Consider the following 26,039-nt stretch of genomic DNA (forward strand, 5'->3'; position numbering starts at 1 on the left):
GCCGATATATATATCGGCCATCTGCTGGTGTGTATGGGTGGCCCGTCGATCACCTGTACACATGCTGCAGGGACCCTGCGGTGATTGACAGCTCAAGTGGACGGGCAATTTAAATGCCCGCCCATTTCAGCTGTCAAGCCTGGAACATTGGGCATACGATTGGAAAGAGTGTATACACTTACCTGTCGACCTGTGTACCCAGCTTAGCAGACAAGCCCCCCTCGCCCAATCAAGTCATGTTCGCTAGTGATTTGGGGCATGTCCCCTCCACAGCAGCTGCATTGCTTTGTGAGGAGTGAGTTTTTCTTTCAGGTGAAGGAGATAGGGGGAGATTGTGAGCGATAGGCTTGTCTTATGCTGGGTACACCCCTGAAAGATCTATCTGCAGATGATGGTTGTTCATACACACTGAACAACTATCACTGTGTGGCCGGGAGTTGGGTCGCGCCCCCTTCCCGATGACCTCAGCAGTAAGTGTACGGCTGGTCAGCTGATCACCCGTACACACAGCGCAATGCCCCAATATATTTGCAGACCTATTGTGAACAAAGCTGTTCACAGACCTATCGCTGGTACACACTGGCCGACGCACACATGATATCGGCCAGTGTGTACCCAGCATTAGAAATATACAAAAAGTAAGTATTAAAGAGATGGGTCAAGCCATGCTAATCAATAATATTATAACTTTATTCCTGTCCTTAATTAAAATATATATGATACAGCAAGGCTAAGGGGTGTTAGGTGATCTGAGAGATGTCAGAGGCTCAGTTTGCTGAGAAATAACTTTCTTGCTCTTATGTTTTTTTGTTTATACTGGAAAGGAAATGTATAAGGAGTCCCAGATTATTGCGTTGCCACTTGGTGGTACCTGTAACCAGTGGGCTCTTTTCTAGCATATCTCATCAGCACCAATGCAATGAGGAGGACATTGACCACCAGAACAGGGATGCCAAGAAAATACACACTGCTGTTATCTGTCCTGACGGCTTCTTCTCTCTTCTCACTGACTGAACCTTTGGGAAAAAGAAGCAAATATCATAAAATATGATAAGGAAACCGTTAGTGCACAGACGCTGTACAGATATGTCCTCATACACCGTGGCCGCAGTCGCGTCAAACAACCCCACTCGGTGAGCCGGGTCCAGTGCGACTTGTTTGCGCCGAGCGTCCTATTCGCACAAATATAACTACTGGAAGCGACAGAAGTACTTTGCTAGATTACGCTGATCCATTTGAAGTGCGACACTTGTACTTCTGCGAGCAAACGAGTCTGAGCCTGTGTACAAAGTGCTACGACGCAGCGTCCGCAGCTTTTTTTTGTCACGCCAAGTTCTGTTGTGCTCCATCTGTGACTTTGGGACTGATTCAAAGACGCAATGGCTATTTTTATGCAGATTGAGCGATTGTTTGCCATAGCGCACTGCACGTGCATAGTGATCGCATTGTGATTACGTTCGCACAATGGATCCACATGTAAAGTGAGTGACCGGCAGTCAGCATTTGGGGGTGGTGATGGTTACAAAAACACAGGTGTGTCTGATCGTTTGATCGCTGTTTCATTGGCGTGCTTAAATTAACCATTGCGATTTCCCATGCAGCATAATAGCCCTCTGCGGGTCAGGAGAGCTGCCGAGTCTGTGGCTGGTCAGACCTGTCGCAAGGGCAAGATGGCCGCTCGATGTGCGTTGATGTTACCGACATTTACATAGGTAGGCGACATCGTATGCGAATAAGAAAGCAGCACTAAGTCCCTATGCTCGGGTGATCTTTGGAACCATTAGCATACTTTCGCATCTGTGTTCTGTACGAAATCGCAGCTGCAATCGTATTACCATCCATCTCTGAATAAGTTCCTTTGTACGCAAGCAAAACAAATTCATTTTTGGATCAAGTCGCAGCCCTGCGTCTCTAGTACACATTGGTGTTTTGCTGAATGTACAATGCAAATAAGATGCGAAATTGAAAGGAAAAGTTGCTACGATGCACCGTGTGGTGCGTCTCAGTGGTGCCGTTTGGTGCATTGAGGCTTGGTGTATGAAGACATCTGAATATACTGTACCTTATATCAATTCTGGGAGATGTACATCCACACAACACTTACTGTACACTTACACTTATAGTCAATCATGCACTGTTAAATATCCTTTTGCATTAAGACAGCCATCTTGTGAGCTAAACCAATAGTCATGGAAATGCAGCCTCTTATTTCTTCTTAAACGAGCATGAGGCAGTTTGTGCTTCGGTGATGGCCGTTCTTAGTGCATCGGAATGCTCCATTGTGGTCACACTAGATGGGGGCTACCACAGCACCTTAGGGGCATGCACAGAGCTAGAAATCTAAAAACACCCCTTCAGTGCTGGGGCATTGAAGGATCGTCGCTCAATGGGAAAGAGCCATAATCCTCTGAAACAGTATTATTAAGGACAAGTAAAAGTAGATTAATACTATAGAGGTCTCCAGAAAGCTGTCTGCCTTCAACTTTGTGGGTTTACCCAATAATCATGGTAAATATGCAGCCTAACAATTGCCTCAGTTACATAACTGGTTCCCCTGGATTCTCATGAACCTTGGTTCGGCACACATGACTATTTCCATTGTGTGTAGATGACGGGTAGACTTTAATAATCTATAAATTATAAATACAGTACAGATGTGTCCTCATCGACTATGGCTTCAGTCGCTCCAAACAGCCCTCATCGGGGTGCCAGGTTCAATGTAGAGTTACATGTTGATAAGCAGTTGCAATGTGTGAACAAGAAGATGAAAGAACCTGCGCTATCAATTAATAAAGACTGTGTTGATCTGCTAGATCTAAATGTCGCATTAAAAACAGATACTTATATATAACGTTTCAGATGCTGAACATAATACAATAAAAATCTAAAAAAGACATTGTTGATCTACTGAATCTATCTATCACATTGGAGGCAGACACTTGTATGCAACATATCAGATGATAAATAAATCACAATGAGGATGAAATTATAATAGGTATACGGCTTGGATTAAAAATAGTTAATTTATTATGTAATGCGCAATAGTAGCATATGTATGTATAGCTATGGAGGAAGCTGTGAGTTATACACAGCGAAACGCGTCTAGCATCTGATATATATGATTGTTGCATTTGGGATTCAACACACTAATCTCCGGACCGGAATCTTCATATTGGACTCCAGCACTTTGTCCCAAATAGTAGGAAATGGAATAAGTGCTGTAGTCCAATATGAAGATGCCTCCAATGTGATAGATAGATTCAGTAGATCAACAATGTCTTTGTTAGATTTTTATTGTATTATGTTCAGCATCTGAAACGTTATATATAAGTATCTGTTTTTAATGCGACATTTAGATCTAGCAGATCAACACAATCTTTATTAATTGATAGCGCAGGTTCTTTCATCTTCTTGTTTGTATATTTATTAGGAGAGTGACATACTCCTTGAACCAGCAGCTTATTGATAGTGCCACCTGATTTCTTTGTTCACTTTTTTATCTATATCTTGTAGTTTGAATGTGTGTATGATTATGAGTTATTTATGTGTGTATAAATAACTAGTAAGTGAGGACTAATACCCCTTTTACACCGGAGCTAAAACCTGGGTTATTGCAGGGTTAACCCGGGTAGCTCCTTGGTGTAAAAGGGAAGAGGGTTGGATTGCCAGGTAACTTGCAGGGTTTAACACGGGAGTAACCTGTGAAACCCTGCAGTGTGAACGGCGCACTCCGGGTCACGATGACCTGGAGCGCGCCGCATGCCGGCCGATTGGTCCGGCTTCATTGGCGCTTGGAGATGACGTCATCTCCAAGCATCCACTTCAATGCCGGAAAATCTGGGTCTATGCAGACCCGACTCCGGTGTGAACGGTGCCGACCCGGGAATGTCCTGGGTCGGCGCCGGATAAATTCCGGGTCTGATCTGGATTGGAACCCTGTTCCAACTCCGGGTCAAACCGGAATTTAGGTGTAAAAGGGGTATAAGAGTCAGACGTGGAACACCTATTCCCAGTCCCCATAATAAAATATGGGAGAAGGCCCAATCTGGGCTCTAATGCCCATGAGCTAGACCCGTTCAGTAGGCACCTGGACAACTCTTTACTTGTGAAACTCTAATCAGTTGGTCATGTGCATCATTGGGCCCTTGTCCAATTTTCACTATGGGGCCACCCTAATTTGAGCTACACTTTTCATGCACCAGACCAACGCATGTTCAGAGAAGGGATGGCCATCAAATTGTATACCACTGATGGTGCCATTGGTACTTTCCATTGATGGCAGGAAACCATTAACTGAATCAATGGTTTGACCCATCGATGGGCATCACTACTATGGGTCATATGAATGTAGCGGGCCAATTTGTAAGAGGTTAGGCCTAAGCATTTGCCCCCCAAAAAACACATTTCTGCATCTGTCATCGATGACGGGTAACATCAAATCTCCACAATCGATGGCAAAACCACATACACAGACCACTAGTGGGAAATGGGCGATGGTCAATGTCTATACCTAGCTGAGAGTAGAGTGGAAGCTTGCAGTGATGGTAACTCCACAATGGTAGGAAACATTGATATTTACGGTTGTTGCATTAAGAAAGTGCTAAGGGGGGTTATAATGGCAGTACTGACATTATAGAGTATCTCACCTGCAGCATCAGATTCACTGTGACGCTTCAGACGGATTGGTCCAAGCACTGCATTTGATTTCCAGACAGAGGAGCCCAGGTCTCGGCGCTGACGAGTTACACATCCCTGATTACAGCGGGATCCACCGTCATTGACGTCACACACCACCACCTGACACTGAATGTATACAGAGGGGTGTGCATCAAGGAACTTGAAGGCACTGAAACTGAATCGGGCATAACCACTGCCCGAGCCGAGGTTTTGATAGGTGTCATCCTTTATGCATCTGTAAGGAAGTACACGATTCGATTTAATGGGCTGTACATGCACAAACATACAAATATAATACATACATTTATAAGTTATGTTAGACAAAAGGAAAGTTTATTTTTGTGGTAGAATCTGAATATCATATCCAGTGTAATGGTAAAGGTGCAAACACACGTAACGATTTTTTGAGCGATTTAACTATAATGACGTCGTTATCGTTGAAAAAATTATTCAGTTTCTGAGTTATAACGATGAGCGATTATCGTTCATGTGCGTTCCCGTTTGTAGTTCATTCTGACTGACCAACTGAACGATTTTCATTAAGGGAACTTACAAAAATTGTTTGTAGTTCAAAAAATCGTTCATTACACTTTAAAAAATCTGCCAGATAATCTGACAGAATATCGTTCAGAGAATCGTTCATAAAATCGTTGGTAACAAAATCGTGTGTGTATGCAGCTTAAGCACTACTGCCTCAAAGCACTGAGGACGCTGGTTCGATTCCTACTACAGCCCTAACTGTGTGGAGTTTGTATATTCTCCATGTGCTTGCGTGGGTTTCCTCCAGGTGCTCCGGTTTCCTGCCACACTCCAAAAATATACTGGTAGGTTAATTGGCTCAAGACGAATATTAATTCTAGTGTGTATGTGTGTGTACATGTGATAGGGAACTAAGAGCCGTATTCAATTTGAGCGGACCCGTGATACTATTCCGCCTCCCGGACTTTTCGCCTACTTCGCCTGTTTTGCAGGCGGAAAAGTATCACGCGCGTGGCCGCTTATGCTATTAAACAGCCTCAATAGCTGATAAATAGCGTTTTTGTATAAATGGTGAAGAATAGTATTCAGGAGGTTTTTTTGCTGAAAATAACTTATCCCGATAAATTTGGGGTACGTTAAAATGGGAGCCAGCATATTTAAAAGTTGGTAAAGTTAAATTTAAAAAATCATGAAAAATACACTTGCCGCAAGCACCTGCAATAAAAAAAAAAAACACCTGGGGCATACTTGGGGACCCCCCTGGAGTCTAGTTCGCTAGTTTTTAACTATGTCCCCCCAATTTGTTTTTTTCACCCCCAAATTGAGAGTGATTATTTTGGGGTGTCCTTAAGTTTTTTTTTTTACGCAGTTTACCTTTGGGGGACTGTCTGAAGGCTGCACGGGGTTCCCACAATGTTGCACCCCAAAACCCCAATTCTGCACTTTTTTCCGCCTGCTATTCATAGGCGAAACTTTTCTGCCTATAACATTGCATTGACGCCTAGGCGGAAAGTCTTTCAAATTGAATACGGCAATACTTTTCCGCCTGGCGAAATGACGTCATCGCGAAACTTTTCCCCGATTCTGGCTTTTCGCTCCAAATTGAATACGGGCCATAGATTGTAAGCTCCACTGGGGCAGGGACTGATGTGAATGACCAAATATTCTCTGTAAAGCGCTGCAGAATATGTGTGCGCTATATAAGTAACTGATAATAAATATAGAAATAATAATTTCTGTGGCGTTAACTCTTTACTAAACTGGAGAACGTGCTGCAATTATCATTCTCTGGAGAAAGCTGCAGGTTTCCCTGGCTGACTGCAGTTTAATAAATGGACTAGTAAATATTTTACACCTGGAAGTGTCCCTAGAAATTAGGGAGAGTTGGCAACTATACACATTTTCTGGATAAATATTCAGCCTAGGAATTAATGCTCACTTAGTCATGGGGCATAATAATGCCTCAACCCTCAGTGAGGTCACTGGTTCCTACTGAAGTCACAGGATACAACATTAGTTGAGCCCATAGGGGTGGTCAACAAGTGGCCCTCCAGCTGCTGTTGAACTACACTTTCCAGCATGCCCTGCAACAGTTTCAGCATGGCCAAATAGCAAAACCGTGGCAAGGCATGCTGGGATATGTAGTTCTACAGCAGGTGGAGGGCTGATTATTGCTTACCTCTGCCACAAAATGTCTGCCTCCACTGTACGTAGACATCAGGGGGTCTATTCAGCAATTATTTTTTTACATAAAACATGCGGGAAAACATAATTTTCGCATTTTTTATGTAAATCCCCTATTCAGCAATGGGATAATGGAAAAAATAACGCAATTATCGTCTCCATTAATTGCCATCTCGCAGAGTACTGCACTGTAGGGATCAGCCATTGATCTCTAGTGCTTTAACGCTCTTTGCTATCCAGCAAAGCAAAAAGTGTTAAATGACTCGAAAAATCATTACTTTTTTTAACGCCATTCTGAGATGGTGTTAATGAAGAAAATGCATTAAATTCCCCAAAAACTGCAGGGACAGAGGGACATTTTCCCATAAGTCCCTGCAGAATCCTGTAACACCACCCAGCATCCGTCCCTGCTCTGCTGTGACCGCGGACAGGTAAGTCACTCTAGAGCAGGGCTAGCCAACCTCGGTCCTCGAGAGCTACTAACAGTTCACGTTTTTCAGACCACCTAGCAGGAGCACAGGTGTATTCATTACTCACTAACACATTTGAAAAGATCCACAGGTGGAGCTAATTATATCACTTGCAATTCTGTGAGGAGACCTGGAAAACATGCACTGTTGGTAGCTCTCGAGGACCAGGGTTGGCTACCACTGCTCTAGAGCCTGTTAAACCTACCGAAATTGATTGAAATGTGTATACAGGCTTTATACTAGCCTGTATACATTTATATTTATGTGCTATTATATTTAACATTTATATATAAATGTTAAACACAAAAGCACATAAATATACATGTATACAGGCTAATATAAAGCCTGTATACACATGTCAATAACTTTGGACAGGCTAAAGATGTACTTAACCCTCCGTGGTCATCTCAAAGCAGGGATGGAGACTGTTCGGAAGCGCATGACTGAGCATGTGCAGTAGCAGTAACAGAAGGTATTGTTTTCAGAAACCGAAAACAATGCCTTCTGTAACATTGCAGGGACAGCATGTTACCGTAACCACTGTCCCTGCTCAAAATAATGCTGAATAGCAACCATAAATATTTATAATTGCTAAAAAATCGTGATGATGTTGCCCGATAATATTCTGGGCAACATCGTCACTATTGCTGAATAGACCCCCAGGTATGCTTTAAATTGACCCTGACTGAACTACAATCAGCATCCTCAGTCTTCCTGTTCATCCATGGTGCCACTGACTTGGCTTTAACTTCACAATTCTGTGAATAATGTTGAGAAAAGCCACCAACTACATAACATTCACAATTTGCTTGTACTGCATTGGGCTTCCTCCGCTTACCCACGTCTGATAAGATCATAAGTAGGAGAAAGAAAATTTGGTGCTGAGGATGCGAAACAGGTATCCACAAACACCGTCAGGTCAGGGTCCTGAGACTTTAATGTTGCCTGGAGGAACGCTGTCTCATTGAGCTCAATGAAGTACGGAGTGTCCAGCTCTGTAGAGATTAAACCCTTTAATGGGCTGTAGTTGTCATAGAAGGCCAGGCTGACATCATATTTCCCGGATTCCTGTTGTTCCTGGATGATATCATCCTCGGTCACATACATAATCTCCACTGTGGAGTTACTGTCCAGCACACAGGTCACAATGAACTGCAGCTCTTTACGCCTGGTGATTACTCCTCCAGTTTCTTTGGCGAAGATGGTGTTTGTGTAGTAAATTGTGTGGTCCTCCACCTGCAGGAGAAGAAGGAAAGTGCATATAAAGGAATAAATCCTAGACCTCCCTCTATGTTTTTACTTCTCTTATAATGTAAAAACATGATATTTTTGGATAGTTTTTGAATGTGATTTGGATTTAGAGGTTCTGTTTATGCATCAGTGACAGCAAGTGTGATTTCCATCACCAGATATTGCAGGAGCTCTAAATTTGAGGGGAGTATTCTTATTGCATATTTAAGAAGGGTAAGGGGATACCTGTACCACTAGCTAAACTGCCATGATATTGCCATCTCAAGATTGCGAGCAAAGTAGATGGGGCACAGAGAAAAAAATAATACATAAAAACTCAGAGGCCACAGAGGCCAGAGACCATGCCTTAGGAAGATCAGAGAGAATAGGTCCAACTTCAGATGAAGGACAGCTCACAGATGCAGATTCTAGTATGATTTTGCAGACCCAAGTTAGAGTGGATGTGGTACCAGCTACAGACAATGCTCCCCAAGGTAATGCAAGGAAAGTCTTGGCCAAAGTTGTATGGTTTAATGTGCGACATGGCTATGGCTTTAGAAATCAAAATGGCACTAAAAAATATGTATATATGCACTACGCCGCCGTTTGGAAGAACAATAATAGGAAATAACTCTGATGCCCGAGAGAAGGAGAGATTCTTGAATTTAATGTGGTGCCTGGAGAGGGCTAAGGAGCAGCAAATGTGACTGATCCTGGTGGTGTTCGAGTGCAAGATCATAGATTTGCAGCTGAACGTGACCGACATTGCCGTTATTCAATACACAGGAGTTATTATCAGCAGTGGCCTCACAAATGGTTTTACTATCCCCCATACCAATAAAGCAGACCATATAGATGTGGACTACAGTACTCCAGTGTCCCAGCACAGAGTGAATTATTGAAGAGAACAGCTGGTCAAGATGTAGAGCCAGGGCAGGAGCAAGGTCTGTGGGGGCCTCTGGACAACAAACATGTGGGGACCCCTATCAATAAAAGTTGTTATATATATATATATATATATATATATATATAAAACAAAAAGGATTGGCAGGCGCTCACAGTACATGTATGATAAAATAGAGCAGTCCTAGCTCAACACCACTATGCAACAAGTGCAGGGTGTATAGCCCTAATGTCCAAATGAGAAGACCGCAGCTCCCTACTGTGTATGGAGTCCCCGATCCTATGGGATGAAATTCTAATGGAAGCAAAAATAAAACAAGGAGGGGCGCTCCATAGTGCATAAAAGTTTTAATTTAAACAATATAAAGGACATAAAGTCACAATGAGATTGTTCAGCATGGGGTGTTTGCCCCGGAAGGTCCATCGGACGACAGTTGGTGATTGCCTGTGTCTTAATTGTTTATGCCATGTGGTAACCAGCCCACAGAGCCTATTTATATGGTACGAGCACAATCTCATTGTGACTTGATGTCCTTTATATTGTTTAAATTAAAACTTTTTTTAATGCACTATGGAGCGCCCCTCCTTGTTTTATTTTTGTATATATAATATATATATATATATATATATATATATACATACATACACACACATACATATATATACACACACATATATATACATATATACACACACACAGGCATATATATATATATATATTTTTTTTTTAACACACATACTGTATATACCCAGACACTCCCCTGATTCACCAAATACTTCCCTCCTTTGTCATGCACTGACACCCCAGCAGCACCCAGTCACCCTCTTCCATTCATCACCAACGCACAGTCCAGACACAACCCTCATCATTAACTATCAGCACCCCTGCAGCACCCACCGTCATATACTACTAATACATCTGCTGCACCCAGACAACCCCTTATTCACTACCAACACCATAGCAGCACCCAGACATGCCCCTTTATTTACTATCATCATCCCAAAAGCACTCAGATATTCCCACAAACACTACCAACACCCCGACACTCTTCTCATACACTACCATCACCCAGGCACTCCCCTCCTACACTACCAGCATCTAGGCACCCACCTCCTACAGTACCAGCACCCAGGCAACCCGCTACTGCACTACCATCACCCAGACACCCCCCTCTTACACTACCATCACCCAGACACCCCCTCCTACGCTACCAGCACCCAGACACCCCCATCCTACACTGAAAACACCCAGACACCCACTACTATACCACCAGGACCCAGACACCCCCTACTATACTACCAGCACCCAGACACCCCCTCCTACACCATCAGCACCCAGGCACCCCCCTACTGCACTAGCAGCACCTAGACACCTCATCCTATACTATCAGCACCCACGCCCACCCCTAACTTCCGGCTGCAGGTTGCTGCTCATGCTTGCTCCATGGTGCCCACTGACCAGAGCAGAGGAAGCAGGTCCCGTGCCAGGCCGCCTTGTGTGTGGGCGGAGAAAGGAGCCGGTAAAGGAGGTAGGAACATGCAAGCCCGGTCAGTTTGAAAAGGGAGCGGAGCAATTTAGCGGGAGGGGCGGGGCCTAATCGTGGGCTGCGGCACCATTAAAAATTTTTAGGAAATGGTTTATTATGGGGATGTGGCCGGGGGCAGTGTGTGGAGGCCCCATATGTATGGTGCCCCCAGGACGACAGCCCCTGTCGCCCTGCCTTTAATCTGGCCCTGTGTAGAGCACAGGTTCTCAAAGTGGTTCCTCAGAACCCCAAACAGTGCATGTATTCCAGGTCTCCTCACAGAGTCACAAGTGAAATAATTAGCTCCACCTGTGAATCTTTTAAAATGTGTCAGTGAGTAATGAGTACACCTGTGCACCTGCTGGGAGACCTGCAAAACATGAACTGTGTGGGGTCCTGAGGACCGAGTTTGAGAACCACCGATGTAGAGGAACAAAATAGTTTGGTGCATCACAACCTGCAAAGAGTAATCAGACCACGTCTTCCTCAAAATCCACCCTCTCAGAGTAAATCCATATTGGAGGACACCCAGGGCCAAATATAATAGGGTGAGAGTTTAGAAACTGTGAGAGTTTAGCAGAAAACTCTCACATTATTATATTGGTCGAGTTGTATCTTCAAAATGGAAAAACATATGGACGACAGTTTAAATCGTGAGTCTGAAAAAAATGCGAGTTTGCCTGTTCTCGGATTCTATTACGTTGGCCAAGTTTAAAAAGTGTGACAGTTTACTCGCACATTTTCTACACTCTCATCCTATTACATTTGGCCCCAAATCTTTATTTTCTGAACTTGTTTTAAGTTAATTCCTATCAGAGACTTTTCATGCATTATTTATAAAAGAGACTAAGAGGTCAATCCAATTAGGTGCAAGTTTGCAAAAGTAAGTTTGTATCATTAAACTCACATACATCGCATGAATGCACCAACCCTAGATACAGTATGCGAGATCCAATTAGAAATGGCAATTTGCGGTAGTCGAAGAGAGGGTACGCAACAAGATGCGACCTGAGAGAAATGCATGAAAAAGTGGGGAAACCACACTGGACCCCAAAAATGTGACATCTGAGATAGCAGGATGATACAAAAGGCTGTTAGTGGCCATAAGGAAAGTGCTGGAGGTTTTTAAAAAGTGTCAAATGTGTGATTTTGCACTTTATATTAATTGTGGAAAAATTAGAACAAGCAAATGTTTTTCATCAGATTAAAATATTCCAAGCATTTTGGAGCAAAGAAAATTGTATGTATAGTAGTTTTTCAATGTTTTTATACACGTTTGTAAAAAAACAGTTTCACCTCTCATCTGCAAGTTCTAAAACCCCTCTCTAATCAATACAACCCCACATCATTTACACCCCCACATACCTGTCCCCCATCATTTACACCTCCACATACCAGTCCCACATCATTTACACCTCCACATACCTGTCCCCCATCATTTACACCTCCACATACCAGTCCCCCATCATTTACACCTCCACATACCTGTCCCCCATCATTTACACCTCCACATACCAGTCCCCCATCATTTACACCTCCACATACCTATCCCCCATTATTTACACCTCCGCATACCAGTCCCACATCATTTACACCTCCACATACCTGTCCCACATCATTTACACCTCCACATACCTGTCCCACATCATTTACACCCCCACACACCTGTCCCACATCATTTACACCTCCACATACCTGTCCCACATCATTTACACCTCCACATACCTGTCCCCCATTATTTACACCTCCACATACCTGTCCCCCAAGCCTGCAGAAAAATCCAGAGAGTCAAGCTGCAGTCTGGGACTTATAGCATTGTGAAGAGGGACGGGCCACAATGACACAATCGCGCGGTCACTCCCCCGACCCTAATACTACATAATCGCTGCACCATGCCCCCTTCTGCCACACCACTCCCCCCGCAGTAGAAGTCTCATTCAGCTCCCTCCCGGAAAGAGGGAGCTGAATGTCGGTAAATATGACTTGAAGTGCCACAGAAAGTTGCCATGTTCTAGAGCGGCAATTTTCAAACTGTGAATCGCGACCCCAAAGAGGGTCATGGCCATCTCAGCATGAAGTCGTGAGTGCGCCTCACTGTAGCAAGCAGAAATGCCTGGCGCCCATTGCGATGCATAATTAGCTAGCTGTATGCCCACATCCTTCAGCCTGTCCCCCGCCGGCTTCTACTCCTGCACTTTGTGGGCACTCGGGAGAGAGACGTCCTGATGTCATATGATGATCTGCAAGCAAGGAGCATGGGTATATGAATCACGCTGTGTCTACGACACCTGCACCACAGCCAGCGGTGCACCCAGCAGGGGCCAAGCAGCCGCCACCAGCACCATCTAATGAAACAAAAATGAGCATTTGCTGTAAGTGAAATAAAGGAGTGATGGGCAAGGAGGGGTGAATGTGATGCATACCTCCCAACTGTCCTGATTTTTGTGGGACAGTCCCACTTTTTGGGAACTGTCCCACCATCCTGCCTGCAGGCTGCAGTGTCCCAAGGTGGTGGTGGTGGGTTAGAAGGCCTCCTCTCACCCACTACTCGGCTTAGCACAGCAAGGGGCGAATAGATGCTGTGTGCATGTGCGTGGAATCTATTAATTGGAGAGAGGGATTGGGGGTAATGCCCGGCAGCTGCCAGAGTGTTGGGTATGTCCCAGCATGCCGAAAATGGGGTGAGCCACCGTCACCTTTTTCTGGGCGCGCTCTTCTGAAAAGTTGGGAGGTACGTGATGACCAAAATATTTAATTGGGATGATGGGCAAGGGGGCGATGGTTATAAAAATAGAAGTGCGATGATGGATATAAAACAGACTTGCCTACCCTCCCTATTCTGCTGGGAGCCTCATAATTGGGAGCCGCTCCCGGCCTCCTGGAAAGGCAGACAAGCCTCCTGGCGCCCCCCCCCCCCCCGAATCGTATCATCGTGGCCCTGTCCCCTGCTTCACAATGCCGTTAATCTCAGCATTGTGAAGAGGGTGCGGGACCACGATGACGCGATCGTGTGGATGCGCCCCATGCTCTGTCCCCACTGGAGCATCATCCCCGGGACACACCCCCTTTCAGACACAACACCCCCCCCCCCTGCTATGGAAGCCTGCCAGCTCCCTCCCGGAAGGAGGGAGCCGAAAGTATGCAAGAATAGTATAAAATATATATATATTAAATAAAGAGAAATGTGATTCTATATAGGGCACTGTTCTGCGGTAACTTGCTTGGGTTCTGTAGAAAAAAAAACGTATTTTCAGATTAAAGTAGTTTGAGAACCCCTGTTCTAGTGTATGCTGCAGTTAAGAGAGTCTGGGACTTGTAGTGCCACAGCCAGTTGCTGTGTCCTTGTGTATGACGTAAATACCTTCTATCCTTTTTTAAATCTTGAATTTGGTGAGAGAAACCCATTTATTACAACTAGTTGGTGTGATAGACAGTACTACTATTAATCTATATAACAGCACTGAAACATACAGTTATGCAGCAATGGCCCCATCTGTGCAGGCCGGATTTCCACTTTCCCAAACTGGACATTTTAGTTATATTAAATGGTCCTTTATTCCGAAATCGTCTTTGAACAGCGGTATACATAGGACTGTAGGAATTCTTTTTATTAATGAATATTCTCTAAAATCCTGCAGATATACTGTAGATTTGTAGAGTCATTGTGAGATTGTATTTATTAATGAATAGTCAGCTAATCCGTATTTGTAGTATAGGAAGGTTATATTTAGTTGTATTTTTTGTAGTGTGCTGTGGGGAACATTTTTTTCTACTCTAGAGTAACCCCCCCTTCACTTTACAAGCACCTTTGAAAAACTATTAAGTTGATCTGAGCAACCACTATTTTATATTGCTGTTCTGAGAGGCATGGATGGGACCAGCATTGGCAGAGTGTGCTGGTTCCTGTAGTGCTATTTGGAGGTCTCTGGGGTACCTTCAGGTGAGTTGGTTCTCAATTTAAATATATCTATTTACATGCTATTATCATGTAGCACAACAGTATGCAATTATATGACCCAGAGTGGGTGCTATTATCACCAGTACAGAGAAGCCTTGACGCTGCCCGGTGCCATGTATTTACAAATATATGCAACAAAGATTTCTGAATTTCTATTATCATTTAGTATTCACGTCTTTTTGCTGTTTTTTTTGCAGTGTGCTGGAGGGAACATTTTTTTCTTTTTTTTTCTAGTCTAGAGTAATCCCTTCCCTTTATAAGCACTTGTGGAAAAACTATTAAGTTGATCTCGGCAACCATTATTTTGTATTGAGGTTATATGTAGTATAAAGGGGTGAGCGGATTCGGTTCTACTCAGTTCCGTTCGGTTTTAAAAAACAAATCTTATTGGCTATCCAAAACTCGTGACAGCTGATACCCAATAAGATTCGGTCACTATAAAGTGTTATTTATTTGAATGTTATATTGTGTTATTGAATCCAGTTTTGCTTTTTAGATAGATTGTGCAGGAACAAACTACTTGTATACTGCATAATATTGTGTACTAAAAAAATTGCATTGAGGATCTCAGGTATTGTTTCTATTTAAACTGTATTATAGTTTTAATCCCAAGAAACCATTTTCAGTACCCCTTTAAGTAAAGTGTCCCATTTTAACATAAATCTAGGGTCATGACTAATAAAAATACTTGCCTACATTTTATCTCATTGTCTGCGTTGGGTTGGGGAATCCCTGCCTCCCTGCTGGGGAATGTTCTGAGCTTAGAGTTGCTGCAGAAGGGAGAAGTGAGAAGTGAGAAGATGACTTCACTGCAGACGGTACTCCAGCTTACATGAGTACTGCACCATCTATTCCCTCCTCTTTTTGGGTGTAACGTGTAAGTTCCAGATGACCAATGGGAGACTGAGATGTTGCAAACACGTAAGCTTTTATTCCAGACTTGAAAAGAAAGAGCCAGTGTAATGGATTCTTACAAAAGGCAAACAGTTCAGGAACAACAATTCAGCTTACCTGAGACAGCAGTACAAATGAGCAGAGTATTCCCAGCACAGTCAGGGTTCAGGTTGTCCAGCACAGAACAGTCTGCCAAAGGTGCAACCTCTCCCACACATTCCTCCTGACTAACTCTATCTAATCAGGGTTTTATACCTTAGCTGGTCTTTTTTTAAGGAAAGGGTGTGGTTCCTCCCTGGCTACAGGAGGTTAACCCCTTCCTCAGAATGTGGGAGAGACCCACACTGGGTATCACATGTCATGGAAATGTGTTCACTCTGACATCACCATCGAACAGCACTATGGAATATGTTGCCATTATATAAGAACAATGTAATAATAATCGAGTCTATTTAATAAGAATCACAAAAGCCTGAACATAATTTGTGGATATTCTTTGGCATTTTTGGCACTACAGATAGCACAGTATTTACCAAAATAAACCTGCAGGAACAGACCTTGCGAAAACAAACTGTCCAGGTAAAGTATTTTGTGTCCAAGCATGACCGTTTAAGAAGACTTTTGCAAATGCAAAAGACTTCTATGGAGATTGGTAGTGTGCGTATACTTGAGCCAGTAAGGCCGCAAATGCTCACTAAATTGTATGTGTTATTGTGCCTGTGCACAAACTAACAAGGCTGCGCATCTGCAGTAAATATATAGAAGAATGTGAATACTAAACGGACCTTGCATGGACTCCATGTGATCATCCAGAGATGGCGTTATGATTTGAAATAAAGAGAAAAGACGCAAAGCATTTCTCTATAAATCGCAGATATGCTCAGAACCTGTTAAAACTTATGGTGTCTGCAGCTTAATTTAAAGCGTAACAAAAAGCTGGAGAAATCTGTGATTTCTCCACACTTTACAGATAGTATATATGAAGAAGCTAATGTTTGGGCTTTCTTCAGCTTTTTTTCCCCAAATAATGTGGATCATTTTATAGATAGATCCCCATAGTCTGGAAATACTGAATTGTTTGAATGTTTTTGACCAATAAATATATTTACCAGTACAGACAATTGCAACCAGCTGGAAGACTAAACAAAAACACACACATGGGCCTACCTACCTTTTTAATGGTACCACACCCCCAGTATGGCACCTCAAATACAATAGGAGTCATTGACTGAGGGACGCAGGATTTATCAATTAGTGACAACTCATTTGCATTATATCCCAATGAATTGATATATTCTGGAGTGAGTACAACAGTCATTGATTCTCCAGAACAAGCCAAGGAGCCTGTAATATAGCACAAGTAGAAAAAACAGTCACAGAGCTGCATAGGAATTGTAAAGTGTGAAAGTACAAGAACACAATACAATTTTATATGTGAAATAGTATTGCCTACTTTGTAATATAAAGAAGATCTGTCAGCAATATAAAATCACAAGGCCACATTCTCAGGGCTTTTATACTGATCAATGAAATATGCTGTGAATTCTAATACACATAATCATTTACAATATGAAATTAATAATTTCTTATAATGCACACGTGTTTTCATCATGAACAGTGAAGTGATGGCACTAGAACTCGTATTCGCTTTTACTGTACCTGTCTAACTCATATGTTTTTCGTAAAATACCTATGTAGTTGTTAACCCTAAATAACAAATAATAATTAACTTTTATTGGAAACAATCTTCATCAACTTAACTACTGTGTCCCCATTTTTGAATTATAATATTACCTAAAAAGAGCATTGATAGGCAACAGGCAGCATAGGATCCAAAGGGATCAACTGGTCTCAAGCTTTTTGTGGAAAAAATTATCGCAGCCTTTGCAACCATTTTTTCATTAACGCGGGTATGCTTACCCCCCATAGACAAACGCAGGGGGGCTTTCCATCTGCCTGGAAACCCCCCTCCCCAGCACACACCATGACCACAATAGAAATAATAATATAATAGACTGTTACTAGCGCTGCATGTTCTTCTCAGTATCACAAATGAAATGATTAGCACCACCTGTGGATCTTTTAAAATGTATCAGCTAGTAATAAATATACTTGTGCACCACCTAGGACATATGGAAAACATGCACTGTTAGGGGTGCACTGCTATAGACCATCACTAGGGTTAATTATTATAATACTGTATAATAATACACTATCCAGTACATAAGGAGACCAATATGTGCATATATATGTCCAGGGCAGCGCTAGATTCTTCTGCTGCTCCACCAGACTCCTGGACTTGCTCCAATGCTCTGGAATGGTGCCCACATCTGAAGAAAAACATTCTGCTCAGACAGGATGGACCTAATGGCTTAGTGTGATCGGTGGTCCTATATATGCTGGAATTATGCAACACAATATACTTTGTATGTAACATATTAAAGCTGGATAAGTACCAATTCTGCCCTCTTCATGGACTGGCCACACTCGCTCTAAAATCAAGCATTTGGAAACCCCCCTCTAGAAATCCTGCGTTTGCCACTGCCTCCTGATTCACATATTGTCCAATTAGAAAAATTGGTTGCTGTAATTTTTGTGTCAAAAACCCATGTTAAAAATGGCAAAATGTGCAAATCAGTCTGTACAAACCCCCCAACAAAATTGGGTTACAGTAAAGGTTTTACTTAACATTAAATTGAGCTTTAAAATGTTTAAAATGGCTGACATGTGCATTTTTTTTTAAATAAACAGTAAACAAAATGATAAAAATAAGTTTAAATTCAAGCTAATAAAATTAAAAATGAAAAAAGGTGATTTGGGGGTAATTTTAAACCAATTTAAATAAAAAAAAAATATAAAAGAAATTTTAAAAAATATATATTTTTAATTTTTACAAATATGTTAGTTACAATTGGAGTGCATAGAAAAGTTGATTTTGGGGTAATTTGAGATAATTTTTTCACACCAATAATGACATGAATTTATTGGACTAATTAAGCTAATTGGAAACTTCCAGTTGCTCAATTAGTATTGGGAGCGGGGAGTTCTGAAGCGAGTCCTGACATTTTCAATTTAAAATAGGGATACTCCCTAATTTTGCACCTGCTCTAGGGCTGTGAGAAATAATCCTTGTTAATTCCTATAGAAATTACGGTATCTGAATTTCTTGCAGCCTATTGAAAAAACCATGTGGCTGTGGGGGAAACCCTGCACTGTGGCAAAAATTTAAAATTCACTTCCAATTGAATATGTCTGAATTTTGTGCATTCTCGCAGTCTTATCAAATCTTAATTGGTGATGTCTTCTCATTTATTGATCAGTATTACAAGTCAACCATGTTCTAAACTCCTACTAAACATTGGTACTCAAATACTTGGATGTCCTTGTACCTGCTCCACTCCTTGTACCCACTCATGTACTTCCAATTCTTCTTTAAAAATATTATGTGTCGCCCCTGTTGTGTTGCCAAGAAACAGACGAAAGGTTATTAAAAAAGCTTTTGTTCTTGTCACCACTTTTCTCTCTTTAATGAATGTCTTCTACTGTTTTTGTACTAGAACCAATATAAAGACATTTTAATAAATACTACATGTTTTGGTTTTGGCAAAACCACACTCAAATGGTATGGCTTTGGTTTTGGCAAAACCACCCTCAAATGTTTTGGTTCAGTTTCAGTTTTGGTTTTTAATTTTTTTTTTAAATGGATAAAAACAGCTAAAAGCATGCTAAAATTTCTGTTTACATACAATATAAAACCCAAGATCCCTTTTTTTAGATTCAAATGCGAAACTTATTGGAGACGCATGCTGGGACTCAGTTTGACTCAGAACCCCAAAGTTCAGATGTGTTCAGTTTTCAACAACACCAAATTGTTCATCTCTAATTTTTAGTTATCAATTAGTATAACACAGTCCTATTGGTTTCCATTTCTGGTATGGAAACAACACAGAGGCTCTTTAGGAGACTGCTGCTTATTTTGTGTTACGTATGTAAGAACGCCATCAGGTCTTTTATCTAATCATTTGTTTACTTCCCAGGGAACAGTTTGGAAAAAATACTTTGTGGGAGGCAGGCAGGAAGTGAGAGCTGTGAGTAAAGGGAGGCAGAGGGGCCTCCCTGCAGCTCTCTACTAAGTCTTTGCTAGACTGACACCATAGGAGATTATTTCAAACTCTTTGTCAATACCTACGCCACAGGAAGTCTTCTACTTATAAAAGAATCTCAAAAATCACATTTTAGATTTTGTTTTTTGTACTCACTGTTGTTGCTCTGTGGTAATGCCTTAAAGGTTGTAGAGAAACCAAAATATGAGTTGGCATAATCAGCGCTGAACATCAATGTTAAATGATTAGAGCTGCTTTCCACTTCTGCTACTCTTTGACCGCATAGTACATCCAAGAGGGGCGAGTTTGTGTCTGGGCCGTCATACAGAGCTATAAAGTCAAACCGACAGGCAGCGTCTGGTTCAATACTACAGTGGAACAGAATATGAGTGAGAAAAAAACCTATAAAAATGCAAAACACAATGCTAACATCAGGACTATAAAGTACAGAATAATTGGCTAGCAGCTGGATCTACACTAATGTTACAAGACAAAAGAAACTGTCATAAAAATACCCAAACTCCTTATTGTACCAACTTCCTCGCTGTAAAAGGCATGTGGCCGTTTTAGTGTGTGGCACGGATGGATCAGAGCTGTACCCTAAAATGGTCTGATTTTTAAATTGGGATGTTTGAGATGTATGACATACATTTAATTTACATTAACGGTGAAATCAAACACCTGTCACACTGCATGATGATCGTGTTATTCACATATAACTGCAACATATGGCCTTTAGAATACAAGGAGTAGACTGGGTTAGTGCAGCACAATCAGCTCATCGTCTATGCTTTGGAGGTTATGGATCGTGTCAAATGTAAAAAGCAAGTGTGCTCCTAAACATATAATTACATTTATATATTTTTACATTTTTATACCTTTCATGTGCTGCGGTGGTTTTCTTTCCCTTTTTTTGTCATAATGTTAGACCTCATATATACGAGCAACGTCTTTGTGTTGTAGGTTTGCGCATGAGTCTGAGTTACTGATGGTTACCGCACAGAGATGAGAAACAAATTTGGACGCAGTGAGTGTGGATTTTTCAGTGAGCTTTCCTGGAAGGAAACGGTGGGTTGGCTGGGTAAACGTGTGTGGCTTTAACACTTTTTCTCAAGGCCTTTTAGATGTCCTTTGAAACCGATTCTCGTAAGGGTCAAGCCCCTATTTACCTAAATCATGTGTAAACTGCATATTCCGATGATTTTATGAATCAGGGATTTATAGCAATAGCTTAATGCAGGACATATCACAGATATCTCCTTGAAAAGGCTAATTAGAGCTACAGACCTCAGGGTCTGATTCAGAGATGTGCGCTATTCCGATGTTCATGCAGTTGAATAATCAACCATCTGCGAATGGGTCTGAGTCTCACTGCGCATACGTCAAGGTACATTACTATAGTCGCTTTCAGCAAAGTTTCAATTGCAAAGTGATTGACATATAGGGGCCATATGTGGGAAGTAACGGGGGGTGGCGGCAAAAAACGCAACGGCGTCCCGACAGTTTTCCGGGAGTGTCCTAGCCTGTACCTGCACTTACGCAGATAATGTGGTTCTGACGTCTCAGTTCAGGCAGTCATTCTATGCGACCACAGGCCTACTCAGATTATCGAATGATCTGCGATGGCGGCTGCGTGAGTGTACGGAGTTGTTTGGATTTGTGATGGCCCCAGTGGGCGTCTCAAAACATATCCCAGCATTAGCGACATTTGCATATTTTCGCACATCGCTGCTTACGAGATCGCAGCTGAGATTGCATTAGCATTGCGTCTCAGAATGAGGCCCACAGTTTTCACTATTCTCAATGGGGACTGCAGTCTTACCTTATGTACCAAGCTCAAAAAGCCATCTTCAGATGCTGTTAGCCACTGTTTCCTACGGAGGCATTCTACGCAGGAGAGAGATCTTGTGAGCCCTCTCCTGTAGCCTCTCTGCTCCAAAGCTTTCCGTGAAACTTACACTACACGCATGAGTGAGAGAGAGACAGCGTGTTATGGAAAGCGCTGTCACTGTGTACATTTAAAGTACCTGAAGAGATATTATGTTAAAGACTGTTAATAAATGTGGTTCTGACGCAATTATTGATACATAGGCCCCATAGTCTTTTGCACCAAATTTGATGTTACCTGTAGTGTGGGATGTAGTGTAAATTCTGGCTGTCGGTATGCCGACGCTCAGAATGCCGGCGCCGGAATACCGACAAGAAGTCAGTATCCTGGCGCCTGCATCCCGACGGTAAGTAGTGGAGTTAGGGTTGGGCACTAGGGGGAGAGGATAGGTTTAGGCTGCGGGAGGGGGAGGGTCGGTAAGGTTTAGGCTGCAGGGAGGGAGGGTTAGTTTTAGGCTGCAGGGAGGGAGGGTTAGGTTTAGGATACTTACCGACAGGCAGTGGCGTATCTATAATGGGTGCAGTGTGTGCGGGGCACACTGGCCCCCAGGTCCAGAGGGGCCCCGCACCGCACACCCTGCACCCATATTATTTTAAACGTACCTGTCCGTGGTCCCGCAGTGGCTGTAAGCGCTGCTTAGAACACCAAAAAAAATGTCCGCCGAGGCCATTTTATGGTGTTCTGCGCACGCTCAGTAGACTCCGGGCACACTCTAGTGCCCGAAGTCTACTAATGCTCCGGTGGCTGGCCAGCCGCGTCAGTCGGCTGCCGGCCACCGGGGGGAGAGGAGGGGGCCCCGCACGTGGAGTGAACACGGGCCCCCTCCTCTCTGAAGACTCCCCTGCCGACAGGTGTCGGTATCCTAACCCTGTCGGGATGCCGGCATCGGGATTCTGACTGCCGGGATCCTGTACCCAACCCTGTAGTGTTGAATAGTGTTAATGATCAGTAAAATGCAACTGAGTTCTGTAGGAACACTCATTTAAGTACATAGCTACAGTGAAGCTTTGAGATGTGTAAATGAACAAGCTTTAAAGCTCTGCTAAAGTAAGGACAAAGCACACTCTATGTCTATACTGTACAAGATTTTGTCTAGGTTTTAACTAATGTTGTTTTCATCTCCTACTGTATATGTAGGAGTCTTAACTCCTAAGTGTACAAAGTTGCTGAGCAAGTCGCACTAACTTACAAGATTTCCAAGAAGGAGAGTTTCACTTTTGTGTTCTTTGGCACTTCCAGGTTCCAGACACAAAATGTAAAGTGTGAGTGCCGGCCTGGATAATTGGGGGACGAGATGATTCCTAAATAATCACTGATGCTTTCACCACATTGAACATCTTAAGAGAAGTAGGAACAAAAATGAAGAACAATATTCTTATTCAGAAGATATTTTAAAGAGGTTTTCAGTCATTTGATATATTAAAAATTATTAATAATGACTTCTACAGGCATTACAAATGAGCCATTATGGTGGCAATGGTTATCATACAGCTAATATCTTTTATGTTCTTTATTGTTTAAGGATAGTAATTAGTAAGACATGGATGGGAATTCACAAAAGTAGCATTGTTTTAGTCATTTAAAAATATTCTTACTACTGTTATATACACAAAAGAAATGTTCATTTGTGTGTAGCTAATCCGCCATCGGATTTATGAAATGCGCAGGAAACTTAGTAAATAAGGAGTTAAGAAAAATTACCTTAACAAAGATGGAGTGGCAGAGATTACTGTGACCATGAAACATAATTACCATGTCCAAAATATTATAACTGAACTATATCACAATGATATTGCGTTCAATATAGGTATTTATAATGACATCGGCAATTACATTCAATAGAAGAACCAGCTACACCAATAGTTATAATGGCACACAATCAGCACTGAGAGTGATGATCAAATAAAACATTTCACCGTGAAGCTGAAAAAAGTACCATGTTAAAAGTCTCTGCATAAATCACTCACACTGTAGTGTGGGCTTACTGTGGGGGGTATTCAAGGGTACAAGACGATATTGAAAAATCTAGAACTGGGAGAAACACTGGGTATACTGCAACCTGTTGTCTCAGTTAGAAAAGTGGGAATCACTACAACAACTGTTATATAAAGACAATAATGAAGTATTACATGGAGTTCCTTTATATTAACAGCCGTAACGTAGAAGTAGCAAAAACAGGCGCCTGAAACAAATGGAACAGATCAGGAAACTCTGCAACAAACTGGGTTGGTTCTGATTCTGTCTGGACCTTTGGTGGGTTGGACCTAGACACCCCGTGAACCTCTGAACTGTACATGTACGCCTTCTGGATCGGAACTGGACATCCTCTGGACTAGGCAGCAATGGCAGAATACGCGCGGGAATGTCACTTCTCTCTGTGATTCTGGAGGCCCATTCTAATAACCTGGCACCCAGCCTTGCTAGATTTCCAGCTCTTTCAGCAAGACTGGTTTGGGGTTGGCAACTTAAAACTTTCAGCTCTCTCTATGGGTCTTACATTCCTTTTCATTGCTTTCAGTCTCACTGTAATGGCTTTGTCCCTCTGACTTTGCCATTCCTTCAGCACCCTTGTGCACAGTACTCACTCTCCCGTTTACTACTATGCTACCTGGCTAGTGGACTTAGGGCCTGATTCAGCAAGCAACGCAAAGGAGAGAAAGCATGCACTTGGCCGATGTTTTTGTACTGCGCACGCCTATGCATCGCACTGCGCGTGTGCGAACTAGCCAGTGCATACGCAGACTACATGCAGCGTGTACGAAGTCCCCTTCCAATATTGACTGACAGGAAGGGCCGTTTGTGGGTGATGACAGGGGGTGGTCGGGCGAAAGCAGGCGTGCCTGCGCGTTGGGATGCCGTTTTAGGTGCGTCCATAATTAAGCCAATACGGTGACAGATGCAGTGATGAGACTCCATGCACACAGGACATTGCCAAAATCCTGCACTATTATGCAAATGTGGTCGATGGTTCTTGAGGTTACCGATGTTTACGCTATCTTGCGTACTGATCAGGCTTTGAGTAAAGGGAGATGGGCGGCTTAATATAGGGCTGAGCATCTGCATCCTGTGCTGCTGTCTACGTGCGTATGCATTGATCAGCATATTCTCGCAGCAGACGGGTGCGTGCGTTCTCTCCTTTGCGTTCCTTGCTGAATCAGGCCCTTATTTGCAGTGCTTATGTTTCTCTATGAGATCATCATCATAACACTATGATGGGGATGGCCACCGACCATCGGTGATTCATAATCATCGATGGTTTAAACTTTATAGTCAATGTCGAATGTTTTTACCATCAATGGGGAAGAACCAGATGGTTTCTTTCCGTCAATGGCACAGGATAACAAAATGTTTTTGGGTTTTTTTGTGTCTGTTTTTTTCCCATCTATGGTAACCACAGACGCACTCCTGTGCTTTTCCTGGAATGGGATTGAAATGCCGGTTCAAATCCCGACAGCAGATGCCCGACAGTATCAAGATCCGGACAGAGGCAGGTAAGTACCCTAACCTCCCCTGCCCCCCCCCTAACCCTCCCTTAGTGGTGCTTAACCCTAACCTCCCCCCCTAGTGCCTAACCCTAAACTACTCCCGGGGGTGCCTAACCCCAACCCCCCCTTACCGCTCTCCCTAAACCTAACCATCCTGGGGGGGAGCGGGGTGCCTGTCCCTCCCACCTAGGAGTGCCTAACCCTAACCTCCCCCCCCAAACTTAACCCCGCTAGACTCCCTAATCCTAACCCTCCCCCCTACGGCTAACGCTAAGGGCGCCCCAGACTTACCTTCATTCGGGATGGCGTCCTCTGCATTCCGGTGTCGGGATGATGATAGACGTCGGTATTTTGTCGCGTGTCATAACTCCCTAGCCGGCATTCCGCTGTCGGGATTGTGACCATGACTACACCCCCTTTTCCTACTCTGGCGCAAAACTCTCTGCAGCTGGCAAGCTCCGAGGTTACACCCCGATTTTCAGGCAAGCTGGGAGATCTAGTTTCCAATACCCGCCAGAGCATTAGACTGCCCCCATTTAGCGGCTCTCCGTTATATCTGTATTAATGTTAATTATACAATGTAAAATAACAGACACTGCATGATTCATTCAACATCAAGTTGTTTTTTTTTTTTACATTTTCCATTGCACAAAATTATGTTTATTTGCATTTAGCAATATTATTAGTGTCATATATGCTGCTGCCATGCTGCAGATTTATGTTATTAAAAGAATAGGGACCT

General features: G+C 42.8%; 1 protein-coding gene across 1 annotated transcript in view; it reads right to left on the bottom strand.

Moving 5' to 3' along the window:
• Nucleotides 1-735: 735 nt before the first annotated feature.
• LOC148518846 (CUB and zona pellucida-like domain-containing protein 1) overlaps nt 736-26,039 on the bottom strand; it is a 32,928-nt gene continuing 7,624 nt past the window's right edge. Inside the window, exons 4-9 of the mRNA XM_088476970.1 lie at nt 23,002-23,149; nt 20,081-20,292; nt 16,993-17,165; nt 8,149-8,546; nt 4,647-4,912; nt 736-1,016 (exon numbers count right to left, since the gene is read on the bottom strand). Coding sequence (XP_088333096.1) covers nt 847-1,016; nt 4,647-4,912; nt 8,149-8,546; nt 16,993-17,165; nt 20,081-20,292; nt 23,002-23,149 — 1,367 coding nt within the window. The 3' untranslated portion in view covers nt 736-846. The remainder of the gene's footprint in view (nt 1,017-4,646; nt 4,913-8,148; nt 8,547-16,992; nt 17,166-20,080; nt 20,293-23,001; nt 23,150-26,039) is intronic.

Source organism: Taudactylus pleione, unplaced genomic scaffold (assembly GCF_031769625.1).
Source record: "Taudactylus pleione unplaced genomic scaffold, aTauple2 ptg000198l, whole genome shotgun sequence".
In the NCBI taxonomy this organism is placed as follows: domain Eukaryota; kingdom Metazoa; phylum Chordata; class Amphibia; order Anura; family Myobatrachidae; genus Taudactylus; species Taudactylus pleione.